This window comes from Carassius carassius, chromosome 33, assembly GCF_963082965.1.
Source record: "Carassius carassius chromosome 33, fCarCar2.1, whole genome shotgun sequence".
NCBI lineage: Eukaryota > Metazoa > Chordata > Actinopteri > Cypriniformes > Cyprinidae > Carassius > Carassius carassius.
In genome coordinates, this window is record NC_081787.1 from 17,437,107 (window position 1) to 17,456,409 (window position 19,303).

Consider the following 19,303-nt stretch of genomic DNA (forward strand, 5'->3'; position numbering starts at 1 on the left):
AAATGTCCAAAATGATCAAATTCCAAATTTCTCCTCCTATTCCTCATTTGCAATGTGACAAAACACAGAATTTCAAAGAACGGCATTGTCTAGAACATTTAAACAGACATTATAAATGTAACCTCAAGACCCATTCGTTATACAACCCAGATACACATTCTGAGTACAAGAACAACATTTGCAACTAATTGCATCTAATTTCATGAATTTGTCTTGATTCATTACATAAAGCATAGCCTTAAATGTTTAAAAGCAAAGTTGTTTCAATTATTTTTTTTATATTTTATTTTGTCTTTCAAACAGTTTGATAACATAATGTTGCATGCATACAACCACCTTTAATAATGAAAATAATAATAAACATTATTTGCATAGTGTTACTGAAGAATCTGCTTTGACAAATAAGTAATCATTATTTTATATTGACTTATTGAAAATTAATCTTGAATTACGTATTTTGAATTAGCATTATATGCTAAAAATGATAATGGCTTGTTTTAAATTCACACACACACACACACACACACACACACACACACAAACACACACAGTGAGTATTTGTTAAGGATAATCAGGCTGCATATTCAACCAAAATAACTAGAAATGGCAACTCATGCTACAGTACGGTTACCGAGACACTGATGGTTTTGATGGCCTGCCAGGAAAAAAAAAAAGTCTGACTTAAATTTCAGAATACATAATGGCATTTGGTTTTAATATAACCATGAATTTATAGTCATCTGGGGTTTACATAATTTCATTACAGGAAGTCTAACCAGTAACATCAAATTTGCATGAATCCAGATGACCGATTGGCAAAAAGTAATAGTTGTTAGGAAGTTTTTCTAGCAATTACCATCAATAAAATCACAGCTCACCTGAAAGGCATCTAAGAGTTTGCCATTGAAGTCAATGATGTCCCCGGATGCTGATATGCCTTTCTCACCAGGGCGGCCCTACCGTAATGAAGAATAGTATGCATACATTTAATGCTTTTATTATGCTTTTATTCTATTTATGAAGGTGCTGTAAACTAAATTTAATCCTATCATAATTGTACAATACTATTTTTTAAATGCAACTTAGATTAATTATACATTTAAAAATAACAATAATTCAATTATCGGAAACTTCTGAGTTTCCCACATGTGCATTCAACTCATAAATACGATCTTTCCGAAATGACTCAAATGCATCAGTTATTTTCTTTGAATTTTTGAGAATTCTGATTCATTAGCCACTATGAGTCAATAACCTGAAGAACAACAAAGTGCGGTATTTGTGCTACAAAACAGGTGCATATTTATGATTATGACAGTAAATTAAAATAACAAGTTAACAAATAGTTTGCTGCATCAAGCAGCATAACTGACTTGTAAAATATATGGGAGCAAGTGATACTGGAAGCCTCGCATTCAAGTTATGAAAGTCAAAGACAACGGTCTTATGTGTCAGTGCAGCATAAAAATCAAATGAGCACACGTTTAATAAACGTATGATGCATCGCTCCTCACCGGTTCACCCTGGGACCCTTGTTCTCCAACATCTCCCTTATCTCCCTGAGAAATACAAAGCTCAAATCAAACCAAACCAGTCAAGCACATTGATGTTACCCATTTACTGTAAGTACCATCTTTGTAGGAGATATACAATATAATATATATATACAATAAATAATGTATAATATATATATACACACACACACACACACACACACACACACACACACATAACAGAAAGAGCTTCACCCAGCGCTCACCTTTAAGCCTGGCAGACCATCGGTTCCTCGGTCACCCTGAGGACCTGGCTCTCCCTGCTCACCCTGCCAAACACATACAGAGCATTTAAAGTAATATAGAACAGATCGCAGAGAGTAGTACTGCAGCAGAAGATGCTTGAACAGAGCAGTCAGATCCATATGAAGCCCATTACTCTTTGAAATCATTCTTATTACATTGCTAATGATTAAGTAACGGTCAGTGGCTATGGTGAAATCAATGATTAAATCCCCAAAATATGGTGAGATGATTGCAAAACAGAAGATAAAGATACTCAGAAAATGAATAAATCTAAAATAATATTGCTTGCTTGATGTCTCATATTTAAACACCAAAATGGAGGGAAAGGACCTTGAAAAAACATTTGGATCATAATGATGGGTTTGTCAATATTCTGGAGTCAAACCCAGAAGAAGAATGACCTCTGACCTTTGGCCCTGGGGGTCCCTGTGTTCCTGGGTGACCCTGAACACCATCTTCACCCTGGAAAACAGTTAAACATCCAGTTTACAGAGATTTAAAGACACTGAGCACATAAATACGATTTAAAGGGGGAAAGCGAAAGATATTCCATGTTGTGACAGATCAAAAAATAAAAAATGCAGGTTGGGGAATTGGATCTGTCCATCAGTTGGTGATTGGATGGAGGCAGATCTGAATGTGAGCTTGCACAACTATCATTGAGATACTTTATAGTTTTTGTTAATATTTTAAATTAGATTTTATTTTTATATTTTCTGTTTTCATTTTTATTTTTGTAAAAGTTTTAGTCATTTTTTAATATCTAAGTTTTTAAGTTGTTTTACTTTATTTTAGTTATTTTAACAAAAATTAAAAGCAGTGTATTGGCAACTACCTGTAATCTCTCTCTCTCTCTCTCTCTCTCTTTCTCTCTCTTTCTCTCTCTTTCTCTCTCTCTCTCTCTCTCTATATATATATATATATATATATACACCCTATTTATATTTACCCTATTTACTTTCTCTTATTGAAAAAAAATGCATAATAATCCAAAGAAAAATGTTTGTCTTGGTCATTTTTTTATGTCAAATCTTGCTTCTCGGTTGACATAAGCAAAAATACCTCTAGCGCTATAAATAACACTTTTCAATTTTTACAGATAGAAAAGATCAACTTCATCCCCACACATCCTTATATCTCGTTTCACTTAGAATAAAATCACATTACAGGAGTAAAAAAGGTTGCGAACACTATTTCATGCAGCTGCAACACAACGACTAGAACATACTCACATACAGTATGTTTTGCATCTTAGTCTCACACACAAACATACACATGTACTAAAACGAAACTGATATTTTACATTAAAAGTCATTCCAGTGAAACCGGCAGAAACTTATTCAAGACCTCATACAGATGTCAGTGCAACCAGATGTCAGTGTTTAAGCACAGCTGTAGTCAGCAAGCACTTACCAGCGTAAAGGGCAAAACACCCAAACATGCTGTTCATATTTATGCCGAAAGGAAAGAATTTAGTCTTTTTTTTTTGAAAATTGCAAAAGCAAGACATTTGTCTAAAAAACAAGAAACAAGGATGAGCACACATAGATTTTTTATGCTTTAAACGTACCGGTTTTCCTGGTAAACCTCTATGTCCCTGCAGAGAGAAAACTTGTTTGAAAGAACATAACATACAATAATATAATGTGAGCCATGAATACCATGACCATGTTGATCAGAAACAGTGCTGGTTACACTCACCTCCGTTCCTTCTTGTCCAGGAGCACCCTAGAGAGACAGAAAGTATTTAAGAATTACTTCAATACACCAAACTTTCAAGATGTACGTCAGAGTTTGATTGATGCCAGAGCTCTTTTTTTAAAGACTGGAGAACCAAATGTCATGTACCAATCCTTAAATTGCTATGCATCATTATTAACATTAAACAGCTTTCTGGGTTAGTATTAGTTTCAAGATAAATATCAAGTCGTGTCACATTTATTTGCATAGCACTTTCCACATCACTCCAGTCCATCAATTCATGTGAAAAGCTGCGTGTTTGTATCCATCACTGAGACGTTTTTTAAGAATCCTCTATCCATAATGTTGCTTTCTCAAGCAAAAAAGTTGTCTTGTCTGAATATATGCACAGATCAAGCACCATTTATAAGCAGTCTAAAACAGTTCTAAACAAACATGTTGGTGGATTTTGATGTGAGAGGACAACAGGGGATGGATTTTTTCATTGGAGGTGGCATTATAATGGATTATGAACTTGTTTTTTGGACAAAAGCAATGGTTTCGAGTTAAAGTGCCTCAATGATGAATTTGTTTCCTACAAACACAGAGCTTATCACTTCACAAGACATTAATTGATGAACTGGTATTGTGGATTATTGTGGTGTTTTTATCGGCTCTTTGGACTCTCATTCTGACGGCACACTTTCACTGCAGAGGATCCATTGGTGAGCAAGTGATGCTAAATTTCTCCAGATCTGTTCAGATGAAGAAACAAACCCATCTACATTTTTGATGGCTTGAGAGTGAGTACATTTTCAGCAAATGTAAATTTTTGGGTGAACTAATATCGTGAGCGATGCCACTTGTCAATTTGAATTTTCCTTCCATCCATTTCTTATAAACCCTGAGGATAATTCTTCTAAATTTTAACCACTTCAGCTGTTATTTTGATTTTTTTGAGAATTAGGCATATGCAACCCCAAAGTTGATGTGGTTAATTACCTTTTTAATTTTCACAGCATTTTGTATTCTTATATGGCTTCTTTGTAGAAAACTGTCTGTCATTTAACCAATAGGGGGCAGTGATGTACAACTTTGCTTATTTTGGTTGAACGTTTGCCTTCAGATATAAGGCACCAATAACAAACACCTGCTCACATTAATGCAAAGTTATCATAGGTCTCTTATAATTTTATAACAGAAATCAAGGTTTTGTGAGTCTTTGTCATACACAGAGATTGAAACAGTGTGCATCTGCATGCATCTTTTGGAGGATGTGCTGGGTGAATGTATTTTGATATAAACTTCATAGGATATCAAGCAGTGCATTTCATTTTGTAATCGTTATTCTTGTCCTCATTCTGTACCTAAATTATGAACAGAATGAGTGAAGACATGGCACACATATGCATACACACAATCAGATATAGTATGTCAAGCAGACTTCAAAGCTGGTCTTCAGCCACAATACAGAGACATCATTTTCTGTTCCCTGTCAAAAATGAACAAAACCAGAGGAAGCACTTGGGAAAATCAGAAGCACTAAACTATTCGCTTTCCCCATCCTTCCTTCGAGCTGTGCTTCTTAACAAGGTGGTTTTCCAGTGAAAAACAACAATAGGAGATGACTAGCTAGCAATTTGCTTTGTTAGAGAAACATCTGTGACCAACATGGTGCAGAATATCATAGATTTCAGCTTTCATAAATTGTTTCTTTACACACAAGCTTGACGACAAAGTAAAGCTGTGCAAACAGAACATGTCTCTTTGTTTAATGCGCAGGACTCGAACGAAAAGCTCTACTTCTGTCAGCACAGTTACACAGACTCTTTTTGTGCATGTGCTGTTATAGCCTACTATGTGTTTTTAGACTCATCAAATCATATCACAATTGTGTGACTTAGTGCTTGAAATGGGTGTTGTTATCTCCCTTGTTTATATATGCATATTAGAACTCCCAAAGGTCAATTATTAGATCAATTAATAAATTAAATTGAATGTAGTTGACGCATTTACCTGTTTTTACATTTTGGGTGACTAGCCACAATATAATAACATTACATATTATATCATACTACATAAATTATATTAGTATTAATCTATTATATTTTGACATATATTACATATACACAAATATACATATTTAACATCATTCATACATATATATACAATAATAACAAAAGGAATGTCTTGAGAAGCAAATATATATATATATATATATATATATATATATATATATATATATATATATATATATATATATATATATATATATATATATATATGCTTCTCAAGACATTCCTTTAATTATTATTGTTAATAACAGGATTTTATTTTGTGGAAACAGTGATACTTCTCAGGATTTTTTTTGATTAATAAAAAGTTTAAAAGAACAGGATCTATTTGAAATATAAAGCTTTTGTAACATTATAAATGTGCTTACTGTCACTTTTGATCAAATCATTACATGCTTGCTGTAAAAATGTAATTTAAAAATTTTTAATAAATTATAAATACTCTTACTGACCCAAAACATTTGCACAATTATATGTGTGTGTGTGATTATATACTTAAACTTTATTATGATGCAGATAATCCTGAGTAAATGAGATTCCCCACATGTTTGCCAAACCAAGCAAAGTGAGTTTGATCATTTAAAATGTCAGTCAGACGGCCTCTTCATATATGAATGAATGGTTCTTGGCCAGAATAAGCTATAATATGCTCCAGATTTACTGCTGATAATCAAAACCTTGGCTTGTGAACAGTCTAATTAGACAACATTATAGACTGCTACAGAAGAGAGTATGTACTGGCAACTGGCCATTTCCAGTTCACTTTTAGTCCAAATTAAGCTGCCTTTATGATAAGAAACTTAAAAACTATTCACTTAATTTGAAGGGACCTAAGGCGAGAAACGTTGGGAGAACTGGTCCTGAACCTGAATTCGTGCCATATCTCTTTTCGGGACATTTTGGAACAGCAGAGCTGGTCAAGAACACACTGTGGCCATGTCTTACCCAAACCAGATGAGTCTTGAGCCTTAAAATCTATATTTAGTTTAGCTTTATGTGAGCTGCAGCGCACTGGCATAGGCTGTGGTTTTCAAACTCCCCGCCGGGGGAATGATGAACTGGATTTGCCCCTTTCCCCTCTATACTCTTTCTCTCCATCACCTCTGGCTGAACAAAACACAACGTCAGATGACGGAGGCCAGAGCGGAGCAATGCTAATGCCTTTAACCCTTAAAGTACAACCTTTAACTGTTGTAAACCACAGGCTGTTATATTACAAAAACAGCTTCAGATGATAAATCGTGACCTAGTGGTTAGAGAGTTTGACTCCTAAACCTAGGGTTGTGGGTTTGAGTCTTGGGCTGGCAATACCACGACTGAGGTGCACTTGAGCAAGGCACCAAACCCCCAACTACTTGCCTGGGCACCGCAGCATAAATGGCTGCCCACTGCTCTGGGTGTGTGTTCACAGTGTGTGTGTGTGTTCACAGTGTGTGTGTGTGTGTACACTTTGGATGGGTTAAATGCAGAGCACGAATTCTGAGAATGGGTCACCATACTTGACTATATATCATGTCACTTTTTCACTTTCAATCCAATTGTACAATTAATCTCCTTTAGGTAAAATAAAAATAATAAAAAAAACACCTTTGGTGCCCATTGGTGGTTGGTGCCCTACACAGTTGGCTTATTTCTTTATTTAATTATTTATTTATTTATTTATTGTTGCAGTTTTTTTCAAGTGACTTGAGCTAAACAAACACAATTCTTGAACATTTTGTCACAACTTCATTTCATTATGTATTAACTTTATTATGTTTAAGCTAACTTAATCATTCTTTGAGACTACTTGAATCTTTTTGTTGACATACTAACTGGACTGTAGATTTGTAGTTCCCAGCATGCTTTGGATATGACTGCATTCAGAGAGTTAATGCTGAATTTACAGTAAAAATTGCTTAGACACTAAAAGTGGTACTTGAGGCCCACTCAGTGAAACCATTCACTCTTATACCTAATCTTTAGACCAAGTCTGTAAAACTACTACCACAGTGTGTGCTTTTAAACTCAGTTTGCTATTTTAAACGTTTTGCAAAATTACACACATCATTCAAGACTAACATTGCCATTTAAATGCCACACTCCTTTACTGATGACCTACACCTGTACACTCAGTGATCATGTGAGAAAACACTTATACTGTACATCATTTGTTTACTTAGAAATCAAAACTCAGTGTTTTAAGAAATAAATATTTTTATCCCCTTACATTTCTGTTTACATTGTGTATATATATATATATATATATATATATATATATATATACACATACATATATATACTATGTGTGTGTATGTGTATATATATATATATATATATATATATATATATATATATACACATACATATATATACTATGTGTGTGTATGTGTGTCCAGTACAAACATATATATGTATACACATACACACATACACGCACACACACATACATCTACTGTATATACATTGAATATGCATACAAGCCAAGTCATAAAGTCAACTTTTCAACATTTTTAAAGCACTCTATACACTCTTTATTGTTTCCTAGCAGCTTCATAATAGTATAAAATGTAAATTCTGCTGTAAAGCAGCTCCAACAAATCAATAGTGACATTACACAGCTCAGGTCGGGTCAAGATTGATTCAATTCAGTTGCTGTGCAACTGTGTAAAATTCATCAGTTGTACATACATACTGTATACACAGTGTTTGTATCCATATGCATGTATGTGTGAGTGCTATGACAAACTCCTGTGCACTCCGCTGCACTCTGAACAAGCTAGACAACGATAGTAGATAGTAGTAGAGTAGAGCAGTAGATTTCCCTTATTTAAAGGTCATTGAACAATTTGTGTGTGTGTGTGTGTGTGTGTATGGAGCAGCACTATAGTGTACAAAGATGTTTAAAAGTGACTGCATTATATAATAAAAAGAGGAAATGTTACATTTAATTCAAGATGTTACTTATTGTTTCTTTGTAATTATTTGTAACATTTATTAGCAATTTTTGAGTGCGAATTGCACCCTTATTTTCCACATTCACACAACGGTATCCTTTTAAAGCACTAAATGCATAATTAAACGTGTAAGAACTGCCAAGATCTTTCAAATATGATGTGAACATTAAATTACCTTGACTGAATCTGATATAGTCTGTTCTGTGATTTGAGTTCTTATATTTGAGCTGTTCATTCAAATAAGATGCCTTTTCTAAAGGGTCATATCATGCATTATTCTCCCTGATTTGATGTAGCCTGTACAATTTTTTATGAGATGATCCTGTGATGAGTGGGACAAGGCCAAGGGCCATGGGAACAGAGCGATAGATAATGAAAGATAATGATGGACACCTGTGCCACACAAGTCTCACGGAGGAGCTCTGGAGGGATAAAAGGAGGAGTGATGACAGTGCAAGATGAGAAAGGTCCAGGCCTGGACTTTATGTTGTTGTTATATTATGTTTTATGCAGCAGTCGTCTGTGAGGGGCTGCCGCTTTTACTTTTGTTTTGTGTTTGTTGATTTGTTTATTAATGTTAAAGATAATTGTTCACCGGTTCCCGCCAACTTTGTTACAGACCCCTTTAAACAAGGAAATTCACAACATTCGGCTTCGGCATCAGCAACCATCACCAACGGCATCACAGAAGCAAATAAAATGAGACGAGTGTCTTACTGGTTCTCCAGGTGGGCCGCGGGGACCATCCTTCCCTGTGTTTCCTGGGGGTCCTCTTGCACCGGGTGCTCCAGGAGGGCCTGGAGGTCCAGGTGGGCCTGCTTGTCCTTGATCACCCTGATGAAAACATACAGACATGTGATTTAAAATAAATTCCTCAAGTAAGTCACTGCAAAACATAAGCACAAAAAACATTCTATTGAAGCATTTATTTTGTTTCATTATCTTTTTTTATTTGGAAAAGTGAATGGAAGATGATGTTTTAAGATTCATTATCACAACTTTATTGTATATACATGTGCTTCTCAATAAATTAGAATGTTGAGTAAAAGTTCATTTATTTCAGTAGTTCTACTCAAATTATGAAACTCATGTATTAAAAAATTTCAGTGCACACAGACTGAAGTAGTTTAAGTTAAAATAAAAAAATAAAAATAAAACATTTAGTGAATTGTTGGCCTTCTGGAAAGTATGTTCATTTACTGTACATGTACTCAATACTTGGTAGGGGCTCCTTTTGCTTTAATTACTGCCTCAATTTGACGTGGCATGGAGGTGATCAGTTTGTGGCACTGCTGAGGTGGTATGGAAGTCCAGGTTTCTTTGACAGTGGCCTTCAGCTCATCTGCATTTTTTGTCTCTTGTTTCTCCTTTTCCTCTTGACAATACCCCAATGATTCTCTCTGGGGTTCAGGTCTGGTGAGTTTGCTGGCCAGTCAAGCACACCAACACCATGGTCATTTAATCAACTTTTGGTGCTTTTGGCAGTGTGGGCAAGGTGCCAAATCCTAATGGAAAATTAAATTAGCATCTACAAAAAGCTGGTCAGCAGATGGAAGCATGAAGTGCTCCAAGATTTCTTGGTAAACTGGTGCAGTGACTTTGGTTTTCAAAAAACACAGTGGACCAACATCAGCAGATGACATTGTACCCCAAAATCATCACAGACTGTGGAAACTTAACACTGGAGTTCACCCTTCCTCCAGACTCTAGGATCTTGGTTTCCAAATGAAATACAAAACTTGCTCTCATCTGAAAAAAAGACTTTGGACCAATGGCAACAGTACATTTCTTCTCCTTAGCCCAGATAAGAACCCTCTGAAGTTGTCTTTGGTTCAGGAGTGGCTTAAGAAGAGGAATATGACAACTGTAGCCAAATTCCTTGACACGTCTGTGTGTGGTGGCTCTTGATGCCTTGACCCCAGCCTCAGTCCATTCCTTGTGAAGTTCACTCAAATTCTTGAATTGATTTTTCTTGACAATCCTCATAAGGCTGCAGTTCTCTTGGTTGGTTGTGCATCTTTTTCTTCCACACTTTTTCGTTCCACTCAACTTTCTGTTAACATGCTTGGATACAGCACTCTGTGAACAGACAGCTTATTGGCAATTAATTTTTGTGACTTACACTCCTTGTGAAGGGTGTCAATGATTGTCAGAGATCATTTTGAAGGCTCAGGAAACCTTTGCAGATGTTTTGAGTTCATTAGCTGATTGGCATGTCCCCATATTCTAATTTGTTGAGATTGTGAATTGGTGGGTTTTTGTTAAAGGTCCTATGACATGAAAATTTAACTTTCTGAGGTTTTTTAACATTAATATGACTTCCCCTAGCATGTATGTGGTCCCCAAGTTTCTAAAAATTTTAATCGGTGCAAATCGAGATTTTGCTATCTTTCTCTGCCTTTGAGAAAATGGAAGCTCAAACGGGCTGATCTGGAATCTCCTCTTTGTGACGTTGTAAAGAGAAATGTTACCTCCCCTTTCTCTACTTTGCCTGCCCAAATATTTACATATAATTCAGTCGCAATGTCAGCACAGGCGTTATAAACAGAATTTTATGATATGGATTCGACAGCACCGGCACAAACAGTGAGTAACAGTGTTCGTTAATGCCTGACTGTGATCAGTGATTTCTGATGTGCAGCTAATTATTCAAGTTCACACAGACTTTCTTTCTAAATCGTTTAATACTGTTTATGCATCAGTGAATCAAGCCAGTGACTAAACGATCAACTTCACGTTGTTTCTCTTATTAGCATGAAACAAATCTGTTATTTAAATTGTGATTTAACTACAGAGAGCGATCAAAGAACGCTCCCTTTTTTTTGGAGCTGTCACACATCGCGAGTATATATTATCTGCACTCTTGCCTAAACTGCCGTTACAATGAATGACGCTGTTATGCTGCACAACGGAGCTCTTACTGTATTCTGTTAGTTGTGGTGAAAGCATTTTGTGAGAGAAAACGTGTTGCAATAATGACGAGATCACTGCATTCACGCGATAAACAGACTCTGTCTACTCAGCTCATCACTGCAGCCTTTCATGTGATGGGAAAAGATCGAAAAAATAATTATGTAATCAACAAATCCACGATTCGTTAATCTCGACAGCTGTAATAGTAAATATATATATATATATATATATATATATATATATATATATATTTGAGAGGGGTTCCACATGTAATACGCATTTCAAATGCAAAGATGTCAGCCAATCACAACAGTTGTCGTTTACTCGGAGTCTCACAGCAGACACGCCCCTTCAAACAGAGCATTCAAGCCAGAGGGCTATTATCAGGATATAAAAATGCTTTTTATTTCTAAATTTTAAATGTAAAAATCATACTAACAATATAAGTACACCTAAGGAAACATTAAAAAGCATTTAAAGAAAAGGAAATAATCCATGTCATGGGACCTTTAAATGTGAACCAAAATCATCACAATTAAAATACCAAAGACTTAGACTACTATAGTCCGTGTGCATTGAATTTATTTAATACATGAGTTTAACAATTTGAGTTGAATTACTGAAATAAATGAACTTTTCCTCAACATTCTAATTTATTGAGAAGCACCTGCAAGTCATTTGCCTTTTGTGAGTAATAATTATACATTATTTAATAATACAAAATAATTATGCCTCTAGCACTGTAAAAATTATTTTAAAATTTGTAAATCAAACAGATCAATGGAGTCTTTTACAAGAAAATTATATTTTAGACTTTCTACTTGCTGTTTTTATAATTATTTGTGAAATCTACTAGCAATTTCTAATTAAAGATTGCTTCAAAGTAAATCCTACACCAAATTTCAGTGTATAATGACAATTTCTGTAACTACAAAGTTTCCTTATACATCTACTGGAGTGAATCTCATAAAAAAATAAGCAATATTTTCAGGATCATTATTTTTGTTTATTTATTTTTATTTTTTTATTATTATCATCATTATTATTATTATTTAAATTACATTACTTAATCCAAAATATCATGTCTATTTTATATATAATCCCATTTCTTTGTACTGTGTATACATCCAATATATATATATATATATATATATATATATATATATATATATATATATATATATATATATATATATATATATATATATATATATATATATAGACATTTTTTTTATAATTATTACTATTATGTGGTAAAATATGGCCCAGATGTTTTTTCATGAGATTCGCCCTGCATCAGCCTCAGTTTGCTCAAACTTGCATGCAACGCTCTGATCCTTCACACATGGATGAGCTCATTTGATTGTAAGTATAAGACACACAAACAATAACACAAGCAATCACACAAAATGACAGGGGTTAAAATTGAGGAAGACGAAGATCTAGTAAGGGGAGTGTCTGCACATGCCTTGCACACATGATACCTTCAGCATACGCCTCTGGAAAGTGGGCTGATCGGCCGAGATATAGCTGTGATCATAACGAGGAAAGACCATCTGTGCATGTGAGTCCCCAGTACAAAAAGACAGGAAATTCCCAGAAAAAGAGATGGAGAAGGAAAAGACAAAGGAGAAACAATAAGAGAATTGAAAACTTCAGATTGAGGGATAGCAAGATCTCAGGGGCCATGAAGGGAGATAGCCTTCCCGGACAAGAACTGGCTTGGAAATGAAGGCTATGGCAGCAGAGAAGAGACAACCCTTAATGAGAATCGGATTACTATGCAGACCTGCATGTGTGCCATGACCCTGCGAGAGGAACAGGATGGACAGAGGAGCTGAGATACACAAACCAGTCATCAAAAAAGCATTGACAGCATTTCGCTGCCACTGGATTGTGAAATATCAAATCCAGTTGAGCACTTTGCAGGATTTTAGTTGATTGTGCTTTAGTTCAAGATATACCCTTCTTATGACAGATCTTTACATAACGGTCAGACCAATTCTTTTTGACTATTTTGAAATAAAAGCAACGAAACACTGTGTCTCAAAATTTACCAACATCCCTGTCAGTGCATACTATGCCTTTCAAAAGTTTCAGTAAATACAAAGGTCCGTAAAAAAATATATGAAGGATTTCTGCATATATGAAGGATTTCTGAAGGATCATGTGATTACTGGAGTAATGATGCTGAAAATTCAGCTTTGCAACACAGAAAAAAATTACATTTTAGTAGTCCGGGCCGGGCCGGGCCGATAGTCTCGCAATGCGTGACGCATCACACCTGCTGTGCGTGCTGTACTATTCAGTAGAATAAGTGCAACATGGAGCTTGAAGAATCAAAGAAAAAAATTAAAACAGGAGAATTAACTTTGAGCAAGTTTGGAGGAAAATCGGAGGTATGGAAACATTTTAAACTAGTCGTGGGGAGTGACAACATATGTGTTGGCTTTGTCTCGTGCATTAAATGCGGCACGCATATATATATATCGGGCTCGGGCTCATAATTACAGTGAACGTGTCGGGCTGGGCTCGGACACAACGGGCTCGGGTGGGGTCGGGCTTGATTTGTTGGGCCCGATCTAAGCTCTACTATATATATCAAAAATTATATCTGGTGTCTGAATAATTTTTGGTTTGACTGTTAAAACTACAAAGTAATTCAGTCAAGAGCAGTGAGTGATTTTCATTTTCATTTTCTTGGATTAACATTACAGCAGCCAGTAGCTGAATTAGGCACGGCCACTTTAAGAGACGATGAACGCATCCAATATAATACACATCCCATTTTTTCCTCAACTGTTTACTTTCACTTAAGAGATAACTGAGTTTTTTCGAGCATAATTTCCAAGGTGGATATTTCGACATATTTTGTATGTGTTTGTCGGCACAAGAGCAAAAATAAGCAAATTCGGTGTTCAAGTGTTTTGAGACGCCACTCTCTGCGAGAGCCCTGAACACCAGAACACGACGAGTACTGAATTGGGCTCTTTCACATCTTTTTGTTTGTTCAAACTGCGATTTGTATTTGTTCGTTCAGGTGCAGGAGGGACTTCGAGGAGAACTTTGCAGAAGAGAGCTCGGTTCAGTGTCGCTGTCTGTGATACGCGGCTCTCGATCTCTCTCTTGCGCACCGAACACAGCGCGCGAGTAACCAGCTACTCTGTTCAGCTTTCCCGCGTCTTGTGTTTGGATGCTTTAATGTTTAAATCGACAAGGCTTAAGGCTTAAAAAAAACGTGAAAAAGATAAGCTTTCGTGACGATGCGCAGCAGTGGCCCGTCAACTGTCCTGAGCATCTTTTTAGGCTGGCCTCAGCCAGTCGGTTATATAAAATATCAAGGTGAAAGTCATCATAGCTTGCTTAGTATAGACCCAGCTCCCAACCCAACTTTGAGAATAGATTAACGGCTATATTTTTTTTATCGCACGATAAGAGTTAACGCCGATAATGGCCCACCACTAAATATAATATAATATAATATAATATAATATAATATAATATAATATAATATAATATAATATAATATAATATAATATAATATAATAATTATGACTAAAATCCCATTTCTTTGTACTGTGTATACATCCAATATATATTGTTGAGTTCTCATTGGATATGACTGGATTCAAACTCATGCCATGTCATGAAAATTAAAAACAATACTTGCAATTTTGACTTGCTCTAAATACGGACTTCCTAAATAGAAATGACCAAATAATGTCAAATTGTTGGTCTTGCCACCCTGAAATAACACTGGACAAAAACCATGGTTTTATTTTTGTTGTCACATTGGTCTGAACAACATATTTATGTTCACTTGTCTCTGCAAACCACAATTTGCGAGCTGGATTGTGCTGACAGCAGTAACGGAGAGCTGCTTGAGATGCACAGATAAATGTCACATGCCTGCCGCAAAAGATTTAAAATAAGGTTGTGCTGTCCATGAAAGGAAGGATGTCACTTTTTACTTTCTTTAAACTTTTGAAATTGAACAAAATTGAAAGTTGAAAATTCAAAGTTAAAAAGATACTCAAAATTAGCTTGAAAAAATCTGAGAACTAAAGCCTTGCAACAGAGAAAGAGAAAAAAAGAGCAAAACAGAGAGAAAGTAAAAGTGACACAGCATGTGGATGCCAGCGTGAGCATGAGGGTTGAGTTAGCAGGGATGTGGTGACCCGAGGGATGCTTGAGGTTTCCCACACTGCTGCTTTACTCGGCACTACACACACGCTCTGCTAACTAAGCTGCCCATAGACTTCTATTGTTCTTACATTATATAAATTACTCTAATTATATTTTCAGCAGACTAACCCCAACCCTAAAATAAAACTTGTGGCATTTTTAGAAGAAAAATAAAGACATCATTTGCTTTGTATATTTTGTTTTTGAGAGCTTCCCCACAGGGAGGTTTGTTAGGATTTAGCTGGTCTGTAGACATTTTTCATTTTTGTGCTCTGAAACATGCAATCAGCACACATACTGTATATGGATACACACACAGCACACTCCTTGGTGAATCAAAATAGATAACTCACATCATTGTTTTTTTAAACATATAAGAGGAGCAGGATATGTATCAGAGCACTGTTCAAGTCATTTCAATAAAGTAAGATTATATAATATGACTGTTTTTGAATGTATGTGTGTGTGTGTGTGTGTGTGTGTGCATATATATATATATTAATATATATATATATATATATATATATATATATATATATATAATTTTTATTTATATAAAGTATAGTGCTTAATTTAAATAAATACTTATTTTACAGTGTATTAAAAAATGAAAGTTGACACAAATGATGGTAAATTGACAAAAATAGTGGTAATTTTCAGAACACACTAGGCGAAATGAAGACTTCATTATTTAATGACAATAGTTTCAAAATAACCAAATATTGACCAAATAACCCTATGTTTGGACTAGGGCCACTTCTGCCGCATGCGGGGGTTAAATGCACACGCATATCTGCACATTCATGTATTACCACTTCTTTGAATGTGTGTGAGAAAAATAATAAATAAAGATCAAGACAATAATAGAAAGAGTGAATGCTGAATGCATTTAGCCCTCTGACACACACAGTTCTGCCCTTCAATTCTGATTTATGATGTTTCTTCATAAATGTGATTAATATCTAGTCAGGTATCGCCCTCATTATTCTGAGCCACATTTGACATTCTGTTCCTCTGACTGTAAAGGAAAGTATTAATATATAAATTTATTCAAAGTGACAGAAGTATGCATGTACTAACCCTTGGCCCGGTGTCTCCTTGATCACCCTACAACACAAAAAGACAAGAAATACATTTAGCAACATGTGAACTTCTTGCTATTCTAAAGAGAATTTGAGCGGTTCTTGACTGTGTGTGGATGATTGCAAAGGTGCTTATGTAGTTGATTGCCATTTGTCTGTCCACACCGAAAGTGAAAATGTTGTTGGAAGTGAGATGTATGAAATATTACTTATATTCCACTGCTTCCTGACCCACTAACCAGATTAATTAACTTATTTAATCAGCTTCAGTCATAATTTAACCTTTATCTTATAACAAGAGAGCATATTAATGAAATCAGTGTAAAGACTCTAATTTACTAATTACTATAAATGAGGAACTCTGATCTGGGAGAAAAAGCATCCTGAGGCTCCATGTTTTTGTTTTGTTGTGCAATTTTTATTTTTATTTTTTTTCACTGCAATCAGGAAAAGACTTCAAGACAGTCTTCATTTACCACAGGTTTCTTGTTTCTCTAATTTCATGCCTGCCACGGTTTACATCCCCTCTAAAACATGTGTTTGAAGACAAAAGCCAATGCAAATGAAATTTGTGAGTTGTTTTAGAAATTGGAAAACATCTGTTTGCTGAACGAAGCATCCTGTGTACGTGAGTGAGAGTGTGCCGTACATTATTGACAAAAAAAAAAAAGATGCTAAATGTACCTTATCTCCTTTTGGTCCTGGCAACCCCTGGAAATAAATGAGGTGGGTGTGATGATTAGAAAAATTGTCCAAAATGGAAAGCTAACATGACAAAAGTCTAAGGCATAGTTCAGAAACATACCATGTGAACCATAAGTCAGTCACTAAGAGTCTTTAGCATCTCAGTATCCTCTAACTTTCACATGTATCTCATCTTCAAAGTATTTTCTAAGTCATCTTTTTCCCAACTGAAAGTACAGGCTGCACCTCACATCTGCACTAGATATAGCTGGAATCTTTGATCTTAAAAGTCATTTGCAAATAACATGGTCAAGAGTCTGGGAATATGATGAAAGTACAACTGACTGAACATAAAGAAACTGGTTTGAGTGAAAGTATGTGAGTGGAAATGATAAGGAAGTTTTCTGCACAAATCTGTAATTATTATGAGCTTGTTCACATGATCTTCTCACTGTGACCCATTTGAGACACTGGTCTAAACTGACGAAGCTTCGAAACTTATCTACATGTGTAAAACGCGTTGCTTTGAAAAATAGAGGCAATGCTAGTGAAGCTGATGCAAAGTGCATGTTAAATAATTATGAGAATGAGGAGGTGAAAAAAGGGGAGAATTCTAATGATGTAAAGAACCTGAGTGCTGTAAAAAAAAATACTCAGATTTTTTTTTTTATCAGTAGCACTTTTAACTGTAAACTGTTTTAGTTTATGCATCTAAAAAGTGGCTAAATAAATAAATACATTAATTAATTAGTGTGTGTTTGGGTGGAATAAAATGTGAAATGTGAAATTAATTACTGTTAACACTGAAGTCACATTCCAAAAGTGGCAAAGGCTGAAATTAAAATGATTCTTGCTATTCACACTGTCATCTAAACAACATCTGTGTCACATGTGAATTAAATCTATATTCTAAGATGCACGTCACGTTATATGCGTCACAACATTTTCAGCCTGAATAAGACCTACTTTATGACCACCTTAGACTTTCTTTCATTCGAGTCAAAACAAAACAACTGTCTTTCACAGGAAGCCACAGAAGAATGGCGTTTTGAGGTGGTCTGCTTTCCAGAAGAAGTGGTTTACGTTACATTGGACAAATGGGCTTTCAACATACAATCTTGTTATTGCCACCAAAATTTAAGATTAGTCTTACAGAGCACTAAAGAGTGCGACAGGGTTCATAATCGACTGCCTTCCTGCAACAGCACAAGCTAACAATGATGAATTTGCTCCTTTTGTTGTATAATCCATTATTTCCATCTGTTTTGCGGATGATAGACATACAAGGTAAAAGACACTTTGTAGTGTGTGACCCTATATCAGAGGTGATAGATGACATGAAAACTTAAATAAGGGGTTTAATCACCCTGATGCCATAATTGTACACACAGTATGAGTGAACAGCTTGCAGATTTGTGTTTATACTGTAATTAAACTTCCATGAACCTACTGAATGATGTAGCACTTTCTTGTCTACAATATCAGACAATAACCTTCACAGCACAGTAGAAATATGAAATTGCATGTACCTGGCTTCCTTTAGGTCCAGGGATACCCTGCAAATAAACAAATCAATTATTAAATTTCTAGTCAAAATGACTCTATGACACTGTGGTCTCTAATTATGGTTCAAGTGTAAGTCATGTAAGTCAATGTAAGTCTGTCATTTTAACATCTGCTAGTCAAACATCATATTTCTGATTGCTTAGAAAAGTTACACAATTTAGGCATCATTTATATTCACAGTTTCGAAAACTCAACATAAAGACAGATTTATATGGCAGATTTTGTCACTGGGGTGGAACAACAGCTAAAAGACACATCTTTGCACCTTGTTTACCCCTAAATGGTACACATTAGTGCCTTAAAGGAAAATATGTACATATTAGCATCTTTTAAAAGGGTATCTTATCAGTTACAGTTGTGTACCTTTTAACAAACACACATAC

The 19,303-nt window shown here is 35.3% G+C and overlaps 1 protein-coding gene across 1 annotated transcript in view; it reads right to left on the reverse strand.

The window, feature by feature from the left end:
• LOC132113883 (collagen alpha-1(XXIII) chain-like) overlaps positions 1 to 19,303 on the reverse strand; it is a 138,268-nt gene that overhangs the window by 8,138 nt on the left and 110,827 nt on the right. Inside the window, exons 7-18 of the mRNA XM_059521919.1 lie at positions 18,884 to 18,910; positions 17,355 to 17,381; positions 16,669 to 16,695; positions 12,888 to 12,959; positions 9,208 to 9,324; positions 3,501 to 3,527; positions 3,370 to 3,396; positions 2,208 to 2,261; positions 1,760 to 1,822; positions 1,515 to 1,559; positions 879 to 956; positions 632 to 655 (exon numbers count right to left, since the gene is read on the reverse strand). Coding sequence (XP_059377902.1) covers positions 632 to 655; positions 879 to 956; positions 1,515 to 1,559; positions 1,760 to 1,822; positions 2,208 to 2,261; positions 3,370 to 3,396; positions 3,501 to 3,527; positions 9,208 to 9,324; positions 12,888 to 12,959; positions 16,669 to 16,695; positions 17,355 to 17,381; positions 18,884 to 18,910 — 588 coding nt within the window. The remainder of the gene's footprint in view (positions 1 to 631; positions 656 to 878; positions 957 to 1,514; positions 1,560 to 1,759; positions 1,823 to 2,207; positions 2,262 to 3,369; positions 3,397 to 3,500; positions 3,528 to 9,207; positions 9,325 to 12,887; positions 12,960 to 16,668; positions 16,696 to 17,354; positions 17,382 to 18,883; positions 18,911 to 19,303) is intronic.